Here is a 19,560-nt window from a genome sequence, read left to right as displayed (position 1 = left end):
GCCTCATGGGGTGAGTTAAGGACAGGGAGAGATCATTCATCAGTTACCATCACAGTCAAAACAGACTAATTTAGGAAAAAAATTAATCTCACTTTTTACCCAGTAAAACTGAATAGAGGAACGAGAAAAAAAAAATCTAAAAAAGCTTCCCCCACCCCTCCCTTCTCAGGCTCAACTTCACCACTCATTTCTCTCCCTCCTCCCCACCAGCGGCACAGGGGGATGAGGAGCGGGGGTTGTGGTCAGTTCATCACATGTTGCCTCTGCCACTCTTTCCTCCTCAGGGGAGGACTCCTCACACTCTGCCCCTGCTCCAGCATGGGGTCCCTCCCATGGCAGACAGTCCTCCATGAACTTCTCCAATGTGAGTCCTTCCCATGGGCTGTAGTTCCTTGTTAAGTCCCCCAGCGTGGGTCCCTCCCATGGGGTGTAGACCTTCAGGACCAGACTGCTCCAGCCTAGTCCACCATGGGATCACAATTCCCTCCCAGAAATCCTGCTCTAGTGTGGACTTCTCTCTCCTCGGGGCCACAGGTCTTGCCAGGAGCCTGCTCCAGTGGGGCTTCCCACAAGATCACAGCCTTCCATGGGTGCCTCCACCTGCTGCAGCATGGGGTCCTTCACAGGCTTCAGGGAAATCGCTGCTCCAGTGTGTGGAGCACTTCCCTCTCCTCCTTCTGCATTGACCTTGGTGTTTGCAAAGTTGTTTTTCTCACATGTTTTCATGCCTCTCTGGCAGCAGAAAGCTGCCGCTAGGTTTTGAGGGTTTTTTCCTTCTTAGATATGTTATTACAGAGGCACTACCACTGTCTCTGATTGGCTCAGCCCTAGCCAATGGCAGGTCTGTTTTGGAGCTTGTTGGCATAGGTTCTATTAGATGTAGGGGAAGCTTCTAGCAGCTTCTTGCAGAAGCCACCCCTGTAGCTCCCTTACTAACAAAACCTTGCCATGCAAACCCAAACCAGATTGGTTCCAGCTTCTTTGAAAACAAAAATTTAGTAGATGGGTATCTGTGATTGACCCTGTCAAGTGTAAAGAGGGTTTATAGGAAGGTATTATATTTACGGTCATTTGGATTATAGATTATTAAAATTCTCATGCTTTGATACTGTGGTGTCCTTGCAACCTGTGGTCAGTGGAAGTATCAGAAGTGAAATCTAGCATGTTATAGAACAATGTAAAGCAGTACAAGGACCATCAGTGATGTACACAACATAGTAAGAAACAATCTTTTTTATCTTGAGGAAACTCGGGGAAAAAGTAATGTTTTTATGTTTCATAGCCTTGTTAGGAAATCTGTGACGGAGCTCTGATCTTGGGTGGAAACCTCTACAGACAGCACTGTGAATCCCATTGAGGAGGCACTTTGGCTAAGACTGACATTTCTGCCAAACACTATCAAGGGTAGCAAGGTGCTGTCTCACTCATTAAGAAGGTCAGGCAGGGGTGATGAGGCTGGGGTGTCACCCTCTATGTCAATGACCACTTGGAGTGCAGGGAGCTCTGCCTGGGGATAGATGAGGAGCTGTTCGAGAGCCTATGGGTAAAGATTAAAGGGAGGGAAGGGACAGGGGACACTATAGTGAGGGTCTGCTACAGGCCACCCAAGCAGGGAAACCAAGGCGATGAGGCCCTGCATAGACAGATTAGGAGCAGCCTTGCATTCACAAATCTTGAGCCTCCTGGGGGACTTCAACCAGGACAAGGGGAAGGCTGAAGTACTCAACATTTTTGCCTAGGTCTGCACTTGGCAAGGGCTCCAGCCACCCACCCCACTGAAGTCACAGAAGGCAAAGACAGGGATTGGAAGAACGAAAAACCACATACTACAGGAGCAGATCAGGTTCAAGAACACCAAAAGAACCTGAGGGTGTGCAAGTCCATTGGACTTGATGAGATGCATCCACAGATTCTGTGGGAACTGGGAGCTGAAGTGACTAAGACACGCTCCCTCATATCTGAGAAGCTGTGGCAGTGTGGTGAAATTCCCATTTACTGGAAAAAGGGAAACATAACCCTCAGATTTAAAAAGGGAAAAAAGGAAGATCTGGGAACTACAGTCTGGTCACTCTGACCTCTGTGCCCTACAAGAGTATGGAGCAGATCCTCCAGGAAACGATGCTCAGGCACTTGGAAAATAAGGAAGTGAGTGATGACAGCCAACATGGTTTCCTGAAGGGCAAATCATGCCTGACAAATTTGGTGGCCTTCCATGATGGGGTTACAGTGTTGGTGGATAAAGGAAGGGTGACTGATGTCATCTACCTGGACTTGTGCAAAGCATTTGACAGTGTCCTGTATGATATCCTTGTCTCTAAAGTGGTGATATGGGTTTGACAGATGGACCACTTGCTGGGTAAGAAATTGGCTGGATGGTCACACTCAGAGTTGTGGTCAAATGCTCCACATCCAAGTGGAGACCAGTAAACAAGCAGCATTCCTCAGAAGTCGGTACTGCGGCTGACACAGTTTAACATCTTTATGGGAGATGTGGAGTGTGGGATCAAGTGCACCCTTAGCAAGTTTGCTGATGACACAAAGCTGTGTGGTACAGTCAACATGCTGGAGGGAAGGAATGCCATCCAGAGAGACCTGGACAGGCTGGAGAGATGGGGGTGTGTGAACTGGATGAAGTTCAGCAAGGCCAACTGCAAGGTCCTGCACACATGGGTTGGGGCAATCCCAAGCATAGCTTTCAGCTGGGTGGAGCATACACAGAGAGCAGCCCTGAGGAGGAAGGACTTGGGGGTGTTGGTATATGGCAAGCTGGACATGACTTAGAAATGTGCATTGGCAGCCCAGAAAGCCAACCATGTCCTGGCCTGCATCCAAAGCAGTGTGATCAGCGGGTTGAGGGAGGGGATTCTCCCCCTCTACTCTACTCTCATGAGACTTCCTTCCCACCTGGAGTACCATGTCCAGCTCTGGGGTCTCTAGGACAAGAACAATGTATAGGTCTGGGAGTGAGTTCAGAAGAGGCTACAAAGATACTCAGAGGACTGGAGTGTCTCTGCTATGGAGACAGACTGAGGAAAGATAGGCTTGCTCAGCCTGGAGAAGAGAAGGCTTTTCTTCAGATCTTGGAAGATATTGGAGCACCTTGGATTCCCTAAAGGAGCCTACAGTTTGCCCAGAGAATCTGTGGCTGTCCTTGGATCCCTGGAAGTGTTCAAGGCCAGGGTGGATGTGGCTTTGGGCAGCCTGGTCTAGTCCCTTCCAACCGAAACAAGTCTGATTCTGTGATTCTATGAACTTGTATTTTTGTCAGTTCTCAAATCTATACTTGAAAACACATATGCTTTGAGTGGTTTCCTCTCATCATCATCACAGCTCTCCATGTGAATTAGAAATGATGGGCTCCTTTCATAATCAATGGAGAGAACCAGTCCCTATTGAAAGGTTTCATCTGATTAGCCTAAGCTCTCTGCTAAGGCACGAATCACGGCCTAGAAGGACCCTTTTCTTTCCTGTAATTCAGCAACCTGAGAATGCTCTTGTTCAATTCAGCTTCTACCTTTGCCAAGGATATTTTTTATCCTAAGGAGAGACCAAAAATACTGCAGTGATCCTTCTCCCTCCTGGTTTAATACCAGGCAGGTCTCCTTTACAACTTTTTTCCCCATTACTGCCCAACTTTGTTCCTCTCACTTGCTGAATTTTGAAATGTTGTCTTGGATGAAAGATCAGGGGTGCTTCCTTTTTTGAAAGGCCAGTGAACACCATACAAGGCCTGTTAAACAGCTGTATTTTAGATCTCCCCACCAGACATGGGGACATTGACACCATGGCATTTGGCAGGCAAAGACATGGATTCAGGGATTGCCAAACATGGACCAAATGTTGAAAGACAAAAAAATATGGTGACAAGGTGACCGGGTGGAGCTTTGGCATTGCTAAGGACTGTGAGCTCAGGGCACACAAAGGGAAAGCTCACATCTCAGCTGATGGCAGCCCAGGACCTGAATTCCCATCATGTTAACCTGTGCCTCGTTTCTGTCAGAATTTCTCTCCACTTCTCTTTCTGGAATGAGTAATGCTCACAGACTCATTTGATAGATGTTGCAGAACTCCAGAAATTGAACAAAATAATCATGGATCCTAACTTCCTCAGAACATCACACTGGTAGGTGATGGTTAAGTCTGACCTGATACAGAAGTTCAGCAAACTATTTTACTGTGGGGGAGGGAGCTGTTTTGTGTGGAAAACCCCACATGGATTAACACCACTGCAATCCTTGTTATTTCAGTTATAGTCCTGTGCATGCATTCTGTTCTCGTTGGAGGGGAGGAGCAGGCCATCTTACTCACAAAAGCTCTGGAAATGGGACTAGCAGATGGAAGATACGTCTTCATTCCATACGACACTTTACTGTACAGTCTTCCTCACCAAAACAACTCATTCAATGTCTTTGATAACAACAGCAAGCTCCGGAGAGCATACGATGCTGTGCTGACAATCACACTGGCGTCTGGAGAAAGGACTTTCTATGATGCATTCGCAGAAGCTAAAGAAAGTGGTGAAATAACGAGGGATCTGGAAGTCACAGAGGTAAATATTTTTTCTCTTGGTCTTTTCTAGGGTGCAGTAATGAGAGACATGCAATAGTTACAGAGAAAGTACAGATGAGAGACGACCCAGAGCATGTGCTTTTATTTTGAGAAGAAGATGGTGAAAGTTAAATGCGTTCTGCATTTGTTTGGAAAGGATATTTCTCCTAAATGTCTGGCAATTTAAGTTCAACTCCAGGATGGTGCTAGGAATTCCAGAGAAAGGGAGAATCCTCTGAGGCTCTCAGGTTCACCTTACTACATGCTAACTGCCTTGGGTGTCTCCTAAGTTGGATAAAGTCTGTGGAGCTTTTAAGGCATCAGGGTAAGGTGTCCACATGCCTGAGAATGGGGGGAATGCGACAGACAACCAAAGCACTGGATGATTCTAGAGGGAAATGCTTAGGGTCATTGTTGCCTCACTCATTTCTGCACTATAGTCAAAATTATTTTTTGTCAGCACAGTGATCTAAATGTCACCAGTAGCCAACCAAAACAAGCCACTCCCAAACTTTTAAACATTTCAAGGACAATTGGGGAATCTGCAATACTGTGAAAACTGCTGATTCAACTGAGCTAATCTTCAAATCACATTATAGTATTTCAAAAATTTACAAGCATTTTTAAGGCATGGATGTCTACTTTAGGAGGAGATTAATCATGCCATGAAACATCCTTTTCTTTCCTCTGATTATAATGAGAGCCCAGGATAACGATAATGAATGCAAGGTTCTTCATTGCTCCTCATTTTATAACAAATGTACGGAGATAATCTCTCTCCACGTACGAACTGTGAGTGACTATGTGATTGCAAAAGCCACCAAGGGTGTTTTTAGTGGAGAGTAAAGGTAAAGATTCCTAAATCAAGTCTGGCATAAAAAGGAGCAATGCTAGGAGAAAAGGCTCTGGTACTCCAGAGAACAAGTTTCCATGACTCTGCTTTGGGGCTTTTACATCTTGGGAACAAACAATGTTGTGACAAAGAGGACCAATCCTTTGGGCATGACACTTTTCCTACCTGGGTATGGAGGCAAGCCTCTGGCTTTGATCTTCTATTTGTGGAAGACATTTTAGCGCAGTGCTTTGAGATAGGTGGTGATAAAATACCAGCTGAACATCATGCTCAGTAGTCTTGGCTTTTCCCATGACAATGCAATTTTACATTGTTTTAAAAATATTTTGAAATGGTATTTAGGGAAGCAACCATAAGAAAAGACAGATATTCAAAGTCACACATACATTGGGTCAATCCAGAGCTACCTTCAGCCTAAGATTCTTCAGACTCATTACTCTGTGAGCCTTAATGCTCTGATGTCTCAATACTTCAGTTTACATCTTAACAGCATGGAACATCTTTTACCACAGATCTCAAACCAGAAGTTAGCAGCATTATATCCTGACTTCAATTTCTCCTGTGATTTTAGGTTTCTCCACTTTTTGGAACAATCTATGATGCCATTTACTTCATGGCAATGGCTATAGACAGTGCTCGGAGGAAAGGAGTTAGAAAATTAGGATCTAACATCGCTGAGCACACAAAAAACTTAAGTTTCCCTGGATTTAGTCACTGGATAGAGACAGACAACTGTGGAAGGGGACTGAGCAACTACATGATACTGGACACAGATGGTCGTGGGAACCAGCTCTTCCCAACCCACTTGGTTGACATGTCTTCAGGCTCTGTGAAGTCCCTAGGCCGGGTCATCCACTTTCCCAGTGGAGCTCCACCTAAGCCAGACTCCAGCTGTTGGTTTGATCCAGATGTTCTCTGCACTGGAGGTAAGAAAAACAAAAAAACAGGATGAAATGGCATTGGATCCATGCTTCTTATTATATCAACTCTTCTCTTAGTCCAGGGGAGAGCACCCCAAAGAGAAAACCCTTAGCTCAAGAAATTAACATATATATGACCGTTTGTTATGCTGTTTGTAATGGGAATCCTGTACAGAGATCCCACAATTGATCCACAAGACTCCTATTGTTTATTAGGTCAATAAGATTGTTGCTACTGTTGTGTGCTGGGAAGAGTTTTCCAGGTCTGACACTCAACATCCATCTATTTTGATAGCAATCTGTATACGGCTGAGGCTCAGGCCAGCACCAAGTCCCTGTCCTTCTGAGGGACAGGGCGCTAAGAGGATTTGTGTTGAAGACAGCCTAAGAGAGCTGCACAATCACAGGCGCTCTCACCATCTCCCCTGATAACCCCATCTCCGTTACCCAGCTAGCTATGCAGCTTTAAGGATCATTAGAGCTCATACAGAAAAGATTATAATCATTACTCAAAATAATTTGAGTTACTGTAGAGAGCAGAGATGGTAATCAAAGACTCAGGGGCAGAGATATCTGTGCTTCTTCCTAGGTTTGTGAGACTGGGCACTGGCTTTACTTGGTTTTAATTAGAGGCAACTGTGGGGCAGTTTTAAAGTCCACAGGGAAGCCAAAATCTCAGAGTAGGATTCTTAGACTCCACTTGACATATTTACTTATAATACTAAGCATTTACTCCTACTGCTTCAGGATATGACATAAACAGACAAAATTAACCACATCTACAGAATATTTCTTTCAGCGGCTGAGAAAAAATTCCCCTTGGCTCAGCCATAGGTGGTTTAAATCAGTGATGCTCCACAGAAACTGGAAATATACTGATCTTACAGCAGCTGGAAAGCTACAGAAAAGGCAAATATAACGCTATCATATATCTAATTTTGCACTGCCACTGCAATTTATCATCCTGTTGCAGTCTATGAAAAAATCCCACCAATTGTTAGATCAGATTTTATGTTCACACCTTTACAAAATAATAAAGCTCCAGGAATTTGTCAGTGAAGTGATAATTTCTTATTATTAATATTTCAGAGGCTGAATTTTATGACTAGAATTAAATCCATGCGTCTGTTTGGCTTTTGTATGGAGTTAGGGTTGGATGTAGAGCTGCCAGGCTCTTGTGGTTCCAAATCCCAACTCCACCAGGAGTGGGGCTGAGCAGGTGCTCTCAGTACATGTGCACACACATACAGAGACTACAGACATAGCCAGTCACCAAGAGACCAACACATATAGGACAGCCATGTGTACTAACTACAACCAGCATTCCCAAAACTTGGGACACACAAAAGGCCTGATCCTGTTCTTATGCATCACTTAAATCAGGCTCCAAGCTTGCTACCAGATCCCATAATGCCAACACCTGCACACGCAGAAATGTATCCGCTGGTGGGTGATCCAAATCTGTAATTCCCTCATAGCCAGTTCTCAAACCCTCTGGTCTATGCAGGAGCTGGCCTTCAGACTTCTTGTGTCTCATGGGTTGATGGCTTCAAGACTTATCTTACCTGTTTGTTAGGCTGATGTGAAGTCTACAAACATCACAGGCACACTCATCCAGGAAAAAAAGCTAGGTGTAGGGGTTAAGAAGAGGACTGGACAGATTGTGATGATCAGGTGGAGGGTCTGTCTGGAAGAATGCACAACCTGCTTGTCTGTGACCAGCATTACCATCCTCTCCAGTATCCCATGCTTGAGCCTCCTCAACTCACCTCCATCCCTCCTTTTCCCCATTTTCTCCCTTCCCCTAAACATCCCATAAGAACTTTCATTTACACCTCCAGTCCCCGTAAAGCATTCCGTAACAAGTTTAACACAATCCCACGAGTCACCTCAAATACCTCACCTGGAATACTGTGTCTAGCTTTGGAGCCCTCAGCACAAGAAGGACATGGACCTCTTGGAGTGCATCCAGAGGAGGCCACAAAAATGATCCAAGGGCTGGAGCACCTTTCCTATGAAGCCAGACTGAGAGAGTTGGGCTGGTTCAGTCTGGAGAAGAGAAGGCTCTGGGGGGACCTTAGAGCAGTCTTCCAGTGCCTGAAAGGTGCCTATAGGAAAGCTGGGGAAGAACTGTTCCCAAGGGCGTGGAGTGACAGGATGAAGGGTGATGGTTTTTAGCTAGAAAAAGGTAAATTGAGGTTGGGTAATAGGAAGAAGTTCTTCCCTCTGAGGGTGGTAGATCCCTGGCACAGGCTACCCAGAGAGGTGGTGTAGGCCCCATCCCTGGAGGCATTCAAGGTCAGGCTTGACTGGGCTCTGAACAACTTGATCTAGTGAAGATGTCCCTTCTTACTGCAGGGGGTTGGACTAGATGGCCTTTAAACATCCCTTCCAATCGAATACATTCTATGAATCTATGAAATATGCTGTAAGTTTGCTCTTCCCATGAGCCCATGATAATCTTGCTTTCACTTCTGATTAGATATAAAGTTATGGCTGAGCTTCCTCAAGGCTTTGTATTATTCCTTCAATGCCCCATTCATCAGTGAGATGAGATCTTTGATCTCTGGTATTGCTGTTCCTTAGGGTTTGTTTACCTGGGAGTTTATTTTTCACTTCTCTTGTCCTTTTACTGTCTTTTCTTCACCCCAATAAATTTTAAGCTCCAACCAGCTCTTGCACTCTGCTTATCAGAAGCTGCAATGAATTAAATTGGATTTTTATGTTTTCCAGATGTTGAAGAGTTCTCATGTCATGATGGGTAACAATGCCCATACTTTAAGTAAAGGGTATGATCAGGAAGAGACCCTTTGCTGTTCCTTGGGTTTCTGCACTGCTTTTCAAGTACCACTCTGCCTTAGAATCCTCTAAACTATGGTCAAGCACTTGTGGATTATAAAACACAATGGTAATAAACATAAGACTTTTTCTGAGGGTCTTTGTCAACACATGAAGAACAAATCTTGACCTCCAGGCCAGCTTGGTGTGGTCTTGCTCATTCTTGTATTCAAGGTGAGCTTGCTGGAGAAAGCTGTCTGTGTCTCCATTGCAGTTTGGTGGAGTAAAACTTTGATCTACATCCACACTGTGAGATGGAGAGATGGGTGTGAAGTATCTGCTCTACAACATCCAGATTTCTTCTCAGATGGAGGTATACAGGACTAGTTCTAGGCTCGAGCATGAAAATAGAATGGCTTCTTATATTGAATCCAGACTGGTTTGGGTAGGAAGGGACCTCAAAGCCCATTTAGTTCCAACCAGCCCCGTGCCATGGGAAGGGACACCCTCCACTAGCCCAAAGCCCCATCCAACCTAGCCTTGAACACTGCCAGGAGCAGTGTTCTCTGGGCAAACTGTGCTAGTGTATGTGTGAGGAGAATCATGGATCAAGGCCCTGGGATGAAGCAGATGCTATGTCCAAACCCAGAAGAAAACTTTCAGCTAAACTGTTCTGTCTTATCCTGAAAAGGACACCAACTTTCAAAAATGCCAGCAGCTTTCACTGGGAAGCTCTAGGTTTCAGTGCTTGCAAAACAGCCTGTGATTTAAGTGCAAGCGTGACACGGAGTTATGAACCTTTTATCAACCCAAATTCCTTCATGCTTGTTTGTGTTTAAGGATCTCCTAATACAGACAGAATAAAATAGAAATAAACATAAGACAGAAGGGACAGAGACAGCAAACACTTCCCACTGGAATGTAGCTCTTCCACTCACGTCAGCTTTCCTTAGCTCTGTAGCAAAAACACTCAGGAGCAAAGTGTCTGTCTCCAGCACTCTCTGACGATGGCCCCATTGAGGAAAACATCAACCTTCTCCTCCTTCTCTTCTGCTCTTTTCAGCATTAGAAATCTTTAGCAGGGAATGAAAAATCCCAGATGGGCTGGTGACTCACGCTGGCAGTCAGTTTGGTACCACATGATAAAGTTTTTTCAGTGTTTCTGTTCCTGGAGAGAAGAGGGTCAAATGTTCAAAAGCTACGAACTTTGCAGAAGCTGCCTCTAAAACTTCATTCTTCCCTGCGAGTCTGGTCTTTATTTACTTGAGAAAAAAACATTTTCCCACCGATTGAGGGCTGTGGATTTGGTATAGAAAAAAAACCAAGCATGGAAATAGATAATTAAAGTAGTCACAGTCTCATGTAAATAAAATCAGTAAGCATTTTTATATTCACAATTTAATGCCACATAGAAGTTGTCTTCTGGCATTCTCCTGTCTGAATATCTGACTTCATTGTCTAATGGTCTGATACTGATATTTTTGATATTATTGCCTAAATCAAAAGGATTTTCTAATTCACTGATTCTTTTCTCTGCACAGGGATTGAGCCTATAGTCATGATTTTGGGAGTAATGCTGATATTTGCCCTGGTGCTTTGTGCTGTGGGCCTGGCTTCTCTCATCAGGTGAGAATTGCATTATGCAGTTTATTTGGTGCCACTTAGAGCTTCTGTGGGAGACTTCCACTGCAACCAGGGGTTTGGACCAAGAGAGCACACAGCAGGTTTGACTATGGTCTTTGCTCTCCATCCACATACCTCTCCACTTTATTAAATAATAGCAGCTTAAGCACTGTTGTCATTGGTTCTGCAGTCGCAGGAAGACCCATATTACCCTTAAACCAGCCCAGGTTTGGAAGAGCATTGCAGTCTGTTGCAGGAAGGATTAGGTGGATAATGGCTCTGAAGCATCAGGAAAGTGACTAACACTTTGAAAGTGCAAAGTCTGTCATATGAACTAATGACAGGGATCTGCTTTAATAATGTTGGGGTGGAGACTGAGTGGGATGTCATGTTAAATGTGTTTTTTTCTTATTTGAGATCATTCTTTCCTGGATTTCTGTTCCTAAATTAACCATGTATCCTATGAAGCACCTAGACCGACCCTCTTTACTTTCTCCACGTACTAAAGAGGGGGTTCAGAGCAATTAATTTAGGATATCTCTTTATTACCAAGCTGATTCACTCCCTGTTTTGAAGTCCAGCTCTGTGGTCACTAATATTGCATATATGTTGGTCTCAGCATGGGACCTTTGGAGCAAATGAAGTAGTCTGCTGGGGAAAGGAGAATTTACAACAATTGCATGGGTCACACTTGTGTCTTGACTCTATATCCAAGGTGGACCTGAGCCCTCATGGACTGGTTGGCCCAGGAGCTACTTTTCAACAAGGACACCATGGGACAACCAAGGGAATCTGCTCCAAACTGGCCCCTGGAGTAATCTGTATCTCATTATTGACATCTACATGGTGCATGACAGAAATCAGACTAAAATTAGAAGATGTATTTCCTCAGAAGCAATGAATTCAAGAGAGCAGGGTTCCTGGCTTTTCCCATCTAGCTTTGCCTCTCAAACATGTTTCCTCTCCATCCCTGAATCATCCCTCCAAACCCAGACGATGTAAGGCCACCCAGCAAGCAACACCCCAAACAGTTCCCCTGCTTATGACACACAGCTGCTTCTGATACCTCATAACTGCAGGCACTGAGGAGGTTGCCTCCATCCACCCGCGCTATAAAGCCCTGCTCTATTCCTTGGCCATGGGCCTTTACAATTACGTAAATAAAAGACAATCCTTCTGCCTACTCTACTTGTAATCTGTTCCACAAGTACCAGACTGTGCTTGGGAACTCTCAGTCAGGAGTAAAGATGTATGACCATCTGCAAGGGAAGAAAAAAATCTCTAGCATGACTCAGACAATGATTTATGTTAGGGAAGGGCATGTCTGGAACTAAATTTAAACCACAGCATGGTCTAAGTTCAACTGTGGGAGCTCTGGTCTTAGTTTGAGCTGCCAGGGAGCTGCTGCATGACCTTAAATGAGTCACTCCACTCTCCATGCTTTGCTTTTTGGAAGAGAGGTTCTTTCCTCCATGCTTGGGGGAGAGGATGTGCTTGACTAAACAAGGTTTTCAGGAGGACAGGTGAAAAGGGCATAAGTGAGGAGATTTTATCATGAAGCTGGGTTAGATGGCTTGGGATGAGTGGTTAGAGAAAGATTATAAAAAATCATCTCAGGTGATGCCTGTGGTCATATGGCCAAATCTCCTTGTGAACTCCGAAGAGCTGCCTGTGCTTTTCTAAAATGCCTGGAGTGATACATGCAGTGGAAATAGTGGTGGTTGTGGGTATCTGGCAAAGTGGATTCCTTCTACAGTGCAGTTAGCAAAAAACAGTCTATTGCCAACCTCATCAGGAAGAGCATTATGTGTGTGCAGATCAGACACCCACTGTAGTGTAAGTTCATTGAACAAAAAATGTGACACTGGGGGCAATGGCGGAGCTTTCCTTTCCCTTCTCTCTTCTTGCCTGATGAGTTGTTTACTGTCTGATATATACAGTGCACTTCATGTGCAGTGTTAGACCTTGACATCTATTGAAACAGCAGGCTCAAAGCAATGGTGCATGACTTCTGCCTCTTACCTGAGTCCCTAAAATGTTCATGTGGTGGGTATTAGTGTCAGATGAACCCCTGCTAAAAACTGAAAATGAAGCTCTGGAATGTTTCAGGTTGCTTTGCATGAAGTGGACATGAGCCTATTTGAAGTATCCCATGAACACACAGTTCTTGGCAGGGCACCATTTCTTGTAGTCTCTTCTGTCTTGCAAATTCAAGAGAAGGTGGGCAAGTATCAGGGTTCAGTCAAGCAACAGATAATATCTTTGCTGGTCTGACAACTCCGCTCAATTTTCTCTCTTACCTGGGGCAATTCTGCAAATCTGGTAGCCTACCAAGGAGTGCAGAACATTATCCCTTGGAAAATAGGCAACAGCATCCTGTGGAGATGCCAGAAGCACATTTGTCCTGTGTTACACAGTGCGTGATAGACATCCCATCTGGCTCAAGTCCTGGAAGAAGTAGATCTGAATCAGCGCAGTCTTCTTCTTGATCTAATTACTCCTGACCAAGAGGAACAGCACTGGCTCAGCAATACTGCTTCCAAGACCTCCACGCTGTATTGCACTACACCATTCATGCCAAACTGCTCATCCCCTGGAGCTTTTCCCTCTGTACGAGCTTGCAGTCCTTACAAGGGGGTATCTTGCTGTGGGCATAATATTGCAACAAGCTTCATTATAGAGATTCATCCAGCTCATTTTGATGGTGATTTGTGCCCAGGCAGATTTTATAAGTTACCTATGATTCAGTTTCAGGCCCTAAGAAAGGCTGGTGTGCCTGAGAGCTCTGCTCAACAGCCAGATTGGCTGGTCTAATAAAACCTTTTATTGTCTCCTAACTGAGAATGATTTGGGGTATGAAAAATAAACCTAAGCAAAACAAAGTATGCATTACATACATACCAAATTAATATTTGTAAGCAGATTGACTCCAAATATCTATTTGTGATGAGACCTTTTGAGATCATAGCTTCTGTTGTCTGTGAATTCAATAACTTTTGCTGTTTGACCTGGGGGGGTTCGGTCCAAATCAGGACACCATTGTTTGTCCACTGCTTCCACCCATGCCCATCCATCCCTGCTGCCACATCACATGGTGCACTTCCTTGTACTTTGGGGGACTCAGATGCAGTGCAAACTGGTTATTATGTACCTAAAAATATTAACTGTGGCTCTCCAAATCTTCCAGGCATAGTATCCTGAACAGCCAGCTATTCAAGGGACCTAACAAGATAATACTGACCTTAGACGACCTTGTCTTCATCAACCCAGAGCTACATAAAAAGGTAAGTTCTCCCAGTCATGAGAGTAATCTGGGACAGTCAAAGGCAGGTTTGCTGTGTGACATTTTCACATCCATGCAGGTCTGGGAAAGCCATTCATTTCTCCATGCCTCATTTTCCCCTGCATATCAGAAAATGTCACACTTCCCTGTGTAATGCTCAGAGAAATACTCGCTTCCTCTGGTGTCTCACCCAAGTCACAGCATTTTCATCACCTAAAGTGCTGCTGTAGTGTTTCAAGATGCTGAGTTGGTTCAATCTTATGAGCTTTTTAGAGGCGTTTAGAGTGAGTTTGGGAGGTTTGGGGGGTTGCTAGCATGGGTGAAATGCATGGCCCAAGGCAGAGCTAGAGTGGAAAATTTTACATCCAGATGTGTTAACTGTCTCATACATGCTTTCCTTGCCTTCCAGAGGCTGACCTTGGACAGCCTGACTGATGCAAACAGTGTCGCAGTTGAAGGCAGAAGTCTGAAATCTGTAACACGCTCCTCTTCCTTGAAAAGCACAGCTGCCACCCATGAAACCTCCAATGTGGCTTTGTATGAGGTAGGTAGGGACCTCATGCAGCCTTCTCCCACTGCTTCAGTTCACTGAGCTAGTAGTCAAGTGAAGAAAGCCTTGAGCTACAGTACTGTAGGTCCCAGCATGTGAATAATGCTGGCAGACCCTGAGTGTGAAAACAAATCACTCCCAAGCATGGACTTAGCAGTGCTTAAGATGACTCTACTCCAACCCTCACTCTGACACTTGGAGTCATGTTGGGTGATGATGTTTCATATCCCTACATAGTGTTGTCAGGTTCTGGTTCCTGTTAGAGATGTCCCCACCCAAAGGTGCGGTGGGGAACCTTTCCTGCAAGACAGGGTCTTTAGGTGGTGACATCTCTAATACAGACCTTTCCTATAAGACAGGATCCAAATACACAGATTAAAGGTTATCAACTTGTCTTTTGTCCCTATAAGACTGTGTGGATTTTGAGCAGAGACAACAGCCAAGAAAATGCACCCCATCCAGCATTCTTCCTAGAAAATGCAGCCTTTTGAAAAGATGGCATGGCAATTTTTCCTGAAAAGGAGTGAAATAAAATAGATCACTAATGCAGAAAAAGCTTTCCTTTTTAATCCATTTATCACTGTTTATCAGATGCCACCTGATCAGATGAAGTTCTGATCTGGGTGAAGGTCCTGCCTGGTCCCATTTTTTAAGGTTTCCTGTGGCTCTTCTTACTCGGGTGCAATATAGAAAGAATTAACTACCAACAACATTGAAAATCCCTTGCCACTTTCAAAGACAAGGCTCTGGAATTCAGACCTAAGTCCTGGTGTTAGCTGTTGCTCAGAAACTTGCTCTATCATTCACTCACCTGTATTGCGGACAGGGAGACTGGGTGTGGCTGAAAAAATTTGAGAGCGGAGCAGTTCACAATCTGAGGCAAAGCTCCACCAGCATCTTGAGGAAGGTAAGAACGGGAGGTGACCAGGCATGTGGAGGGAAGGTTGGTTGGGGGACATTTGTGACTGCAGGGTGATTTTGTTTTCCTTGTCTCCTGGTTATCCGCTGAAACATGCATCATGGCTATCAACGAGTCCTGCCCAGTGAAATATACTGGAATGGACCACGCACAACTACATCTGACAAACTTAGTGGTGGCCCATGTATCAGCATCAGTAGCTTGCAAAACCCCACCCTGGAACTGATGTTCCAAAGCTGGTGCATACAATGAGTCCTTTAAGTGGCCTTGTCTACAAGGGCAGAGTGCTTTGGAGGGAATCATCCCTGCCTGTTTCAGGGCAGGATGATGCACTGGTAGCTATTTTCATGTGTTCTTTGCTGACAGTGGTGTGGCACAGACACAGTAGTGCATTTCTCTGGGATTTGCTTTGTGTCTCCAGCTAAGACTCATGTTGGAAGTTTACTTTTAGTAAATAGTAAACTTAATAATTTAATAGTAATAATGATTTTATTAGTAGTAGTATTAAATGACAAGCAAATGCATTTGTTTTCTAAAATCAAGTCCATTAGCTGTTGGAAGCTACTGCTACCATAGGAGTGACATTTTTATGCACATAAATGCAACAAATTTTCCAGGTCTTGTCTCCAAAGGCACCCTTGACTTTGTATAGACTTTGGATTCTCCAGGCATGGTATTGATTTCCAGATCAGACCAAAGCTGGAGCAAGACTCCACTGGCTGAACTCAATTTACCACCCACCACCCCCAAAAGCCATTTTGTCCTAGTGAAAGATCCAATCCAGAATACCTAAAGAAAAACAAATTTCCATTCAATGTGCCTTTGTTATCTTGATTTCTTTGACCTAATGGATTGGATAAGGAAAACAAAGCTTAAAAAGAGTGTAGTGTAGCTGAAAGTAAGCAGCAAAGAGGTTGTTTGCTTCCCCATCCTTGTGTGAAAGACTGTTTTGAGACATGGGCATGGTAAGGACATCTAGTGATGTAAAGAAGGTGCTTAGCCGACTTGGCCTCTCGTGATCCACTGTCTTGTTTCAGATGAAAGATCTGCGCCATGAAAATGTGAATCTGTTCCTGGGCTTTTTCTCTGACTGTGGCATCTTTGCCATAGTGACAGAGTACTGCTCCCGAGGAAGCCTGGAAGACTTGCTGAGAAATGAAGATATGAAACTGGACTGGATGTTCAAGTCCTCTCTTGTGATGGATCTTATTAAAGTAAATCCACTGCTCCTGCTGAGGCCTGACCTGCACCTGACTTTTATGTTGGCATAGTTATTTCATGCAGGACTTTGGGAAGTTTATAGTAATGCAGGGAAAAAACAATACAAATGTAACCATACTTGTACACAGGGTCTTTAACGGAAGCATCTTATTCCTGTTTTGCTAACACCTGAGGGAAACACTATTTGGGGTGATGAATCTAAACAGCAGCATGAGAGGTTAAAACTATGTATTGGGTTAGAACTGATCACCTAGAACAACTAATTTGGTGACAACTTCATACTTTCCAAAGGTCCTTTCAGTAATGCATTGGACATAGAACCATACTGTAGACATCCAGGTTGGCTACACTTTTGATCACTTTAGAAGAGCTTTCACACACTTCCAACCTGGGGGAGGTGGTCTACAGAGGGTAGACTGCCAGAGCCATTCTTCCAGACCCTGATACAACTTCTGACCCTCCTTGAGGGAGCTGGGTAAGGGCATCCAGCTCTTAAAGGCTTTCCTTGACCTAAGCACTAGGTACCACTTGTGTCCACCTTCTTAACTTTGTCTAAAAGTACAGGCTCTGGAGTGCAATGAGTACTAGGCCTACAGAGAGAGGCATCTGACTGTTCCCAAAGCTTCCAGTCCATTCCAGTGTTACTTTAGGGTGCAGATAGCCCCATATTTATTCCTAATCCATTTCTGAACTTTTCTCACAGTTTCTTGGGGTGATCAGCACTGCATTTGACGTAGTCAATGCTGTATTTGATGCCATCCAAGGTGACAATTTGGCTTGGTGTCACTGAATGCTGACAGAACATAATTCCTAAGGAACAGCCTCAATCTTTTCTGTGTTTCATAGGGAATTAGGTATTTGCATCACCGAGATTTTGCCCACGGACGTCTCAAGTCTCGTAACTGTGTTGTGGATGGCCGGTTTGTGCTGAAGATCACTGACTACGGTTATAACGAGCTCTTGGAAGCACAGAAATTTCCATATATTCAGCCACCCCCAGAAGGTAGGTGACACAAGGAGATATTTTTGGGAAACATTTGTCCACTGACTTAACAGGTGCTTGTCTTAATGCAATTGTGGGCCGGTAGCCACATAAATTTTTGTGCTCAATCTCATGACATCTAGTTACCAATATACAAGGTGTTGTTACAGAAAAGGATGTGCAATGCATTTTCAGACTTCCTGAAAGTGAATAGCACAGTGCCATGGCATTAGAAAAAAAGCTTTATTGTTAGCAGTGACAGACTTTAGACAGTCATAGTTGGAGAAGGATTTAAGTGCTCCTGAAATCTGATCAATCCAGAATTTCCGTGACAGGTGGAATTCACTTCACATCCTTAGTCCAAACCCAGTTGCAAAGAGCCTTGCTTTATAAAACTAAACATTCTAAAACACAAGATGATACAGCTTTCTCTGAGACATGTCTTTTACATGGCAGTCACCAAAGGCTGCCACATGACATTCCCACCACTTAGGGACAGCAGCTCATGGGACAGCTTCTAGAGACTCCAACAGAATATCTTTCACTTGGCCATTGTCTTAGGGTTCCTCTGGTACCCCTGTTCATTTTTTAAATCTGCTTTCAAGTGGTATGTAGTGTTTTGATCCCACTGTGGCAGGATTTGGTTACTACACATTTCCAGGGTATCAGGAGAACTGCCAGAAGACCTTCTTCTCCCTTACAGGAATTTCACACACACACACACATACACACTTACATATATATCTTTCAGCTGCTGAAATTTTCCTTATTCACATTAACCAGAATGCATAGTTAATGTAGTAACAATATTCCAGTCCTGGAGGTTGGTGGCCTTGACTGTGGCAGGGGGGTTGAAACTCTGTGATCCTTGGGGTCCCTTCCAACCCAGACCAGTCTATGATTCTATGATCCCAGTTTGAAGAAAATGGATTTCTTGATGAGGCTGGGCATGTTTTACAACTGTGTCTTTCGTCACTTGAACTATTGGATTATGAAGATGGATAATACTTCAGATTGCCATGAATTGCTTTTATGGAAAATAATTTCATCTAAGAACTACTACAGAAAATATTTTATTAACTGTTGCTTTGTAGAAGAGCAACAATGTTTTTTTTTAAACAAAAATGGTCTTAAACACTTTCGGTAATGGTGAGGAAATTTATGTAGATGTTCAATGCTGGTGTTTTAGCATGTAAACTGTTGGCATAGCAATTCTTTATTTTTTTTTTAAAAAAAGGCAGAATGAAATACGGAAAATTAAAATTTTATATTTCTAACATATCACAATAGAAGACTTTATCCAGTAAATAACAAACTACGTTGCAACCCTTCCTCAAATAACTGAAATGCAGTGTTCATTTAAGCACTTAATTTGCAATAGTCTGAACTCAAGAAACATGGTGCTCTTGATTGCTTTCAGAATTGCTCTGGACAGCTCCTGAGTTACTGAGGGACCCAGACATGCGCCGAAAGGGCACATTCAAAGGGGATATTTACAGCTTTGCAATCATCCTACAAGAAGTGGTTGTTCGAGGTCCACCATACTGCATGTCAGAATTCTCAGCTGAAGGTAGGCAACTATTTCAGTTCACTTTTAAGGTAAAACATCATTTAAAGATCTGTCTGAGCCCCTCGGGTAAAATATTAATGTGGAAATTATGTCCCAATCTCATGACTTCTCTCAGTGACAAAAGGCAGTTTTCAACAAAACATCCATAATAAATACCAACCTGTGTAGCTGGCCTTACTGTGTCCCTCCTGATCAATGGGGTTGGAGCTCTGGATCCCACCCAAGATGCTTCAGAGCTGGCCAGCAGTCAGACCACTGTGGCACCTCCAGTTCCCAGTCCAAACTTTGACTTTTCTTCACAGCATGGATGAAA

At 43.9% G+C, this 19,560-nt stretch overlaps 1 protein-coding gene across 1 annotated transcript in view; it reads left to right on the top strand.

Annotated features, from left to right (window-relative positions):
• GUCY2F (guanylate cyclase 2F, retinal) overlaps positions 1-19,560 on the top strand; it is a gene marked incomplete at both ends in the record, with an annotated part of 46,665 nt that overhangs the window by 1,054 nt on the left and 26,051 nt on the right. The window contains 9 exons of the mRNA XM_084279211.1: positions 4,248-4,549; positions 5,973-6,327; positions 10,641-10,725; positions 13,910-14,006; positions 14,415-14,549; positions 15,382-15,462; positions 16,512-16,688; positions 17,542-17,698; positions 19,098-19,247. Coding sequence (XP_084135337.1) covers positions 4,248-4,549; positions 5,973-6,327; positions 10,641-10,725; positions 13,910-14,006; positions 14,415-14,549; positions 15,382-15,462; positions 16,512-16,688; positions 17,542-17,698; positions 19,098-19,247 — 1,539 coding nt within the window. The remainder of the gene's footprint in view (positions 1-4,247; positions 4,550-5,972; positions 6,328-10,640; positions 10,726-13,909; positions 14,007-14,414; positions 14,550-15,381; positions 15,463-16,511; positions 16,689-17,541; positions 17,699-19,097; positions 19,248-19,560) is intronic.

This window comes from Gallinula chloropus (genome assembly GCF_964237585.1).
Source record: "Gallinula chloropus genome assembly, chromosome: 1".
Classification (NCBI taxonomy): domain Eukaryota; kingdom Metazoa; phylum Chordata; class Aves; order Gruiformes; family Rallidae; genus Gallinula; species Gallinula chloropus.
Note: the sequence above shows the minus strand (reverse complement) of the source record. Positions and strands in the feature narration are given on the sequence as shown.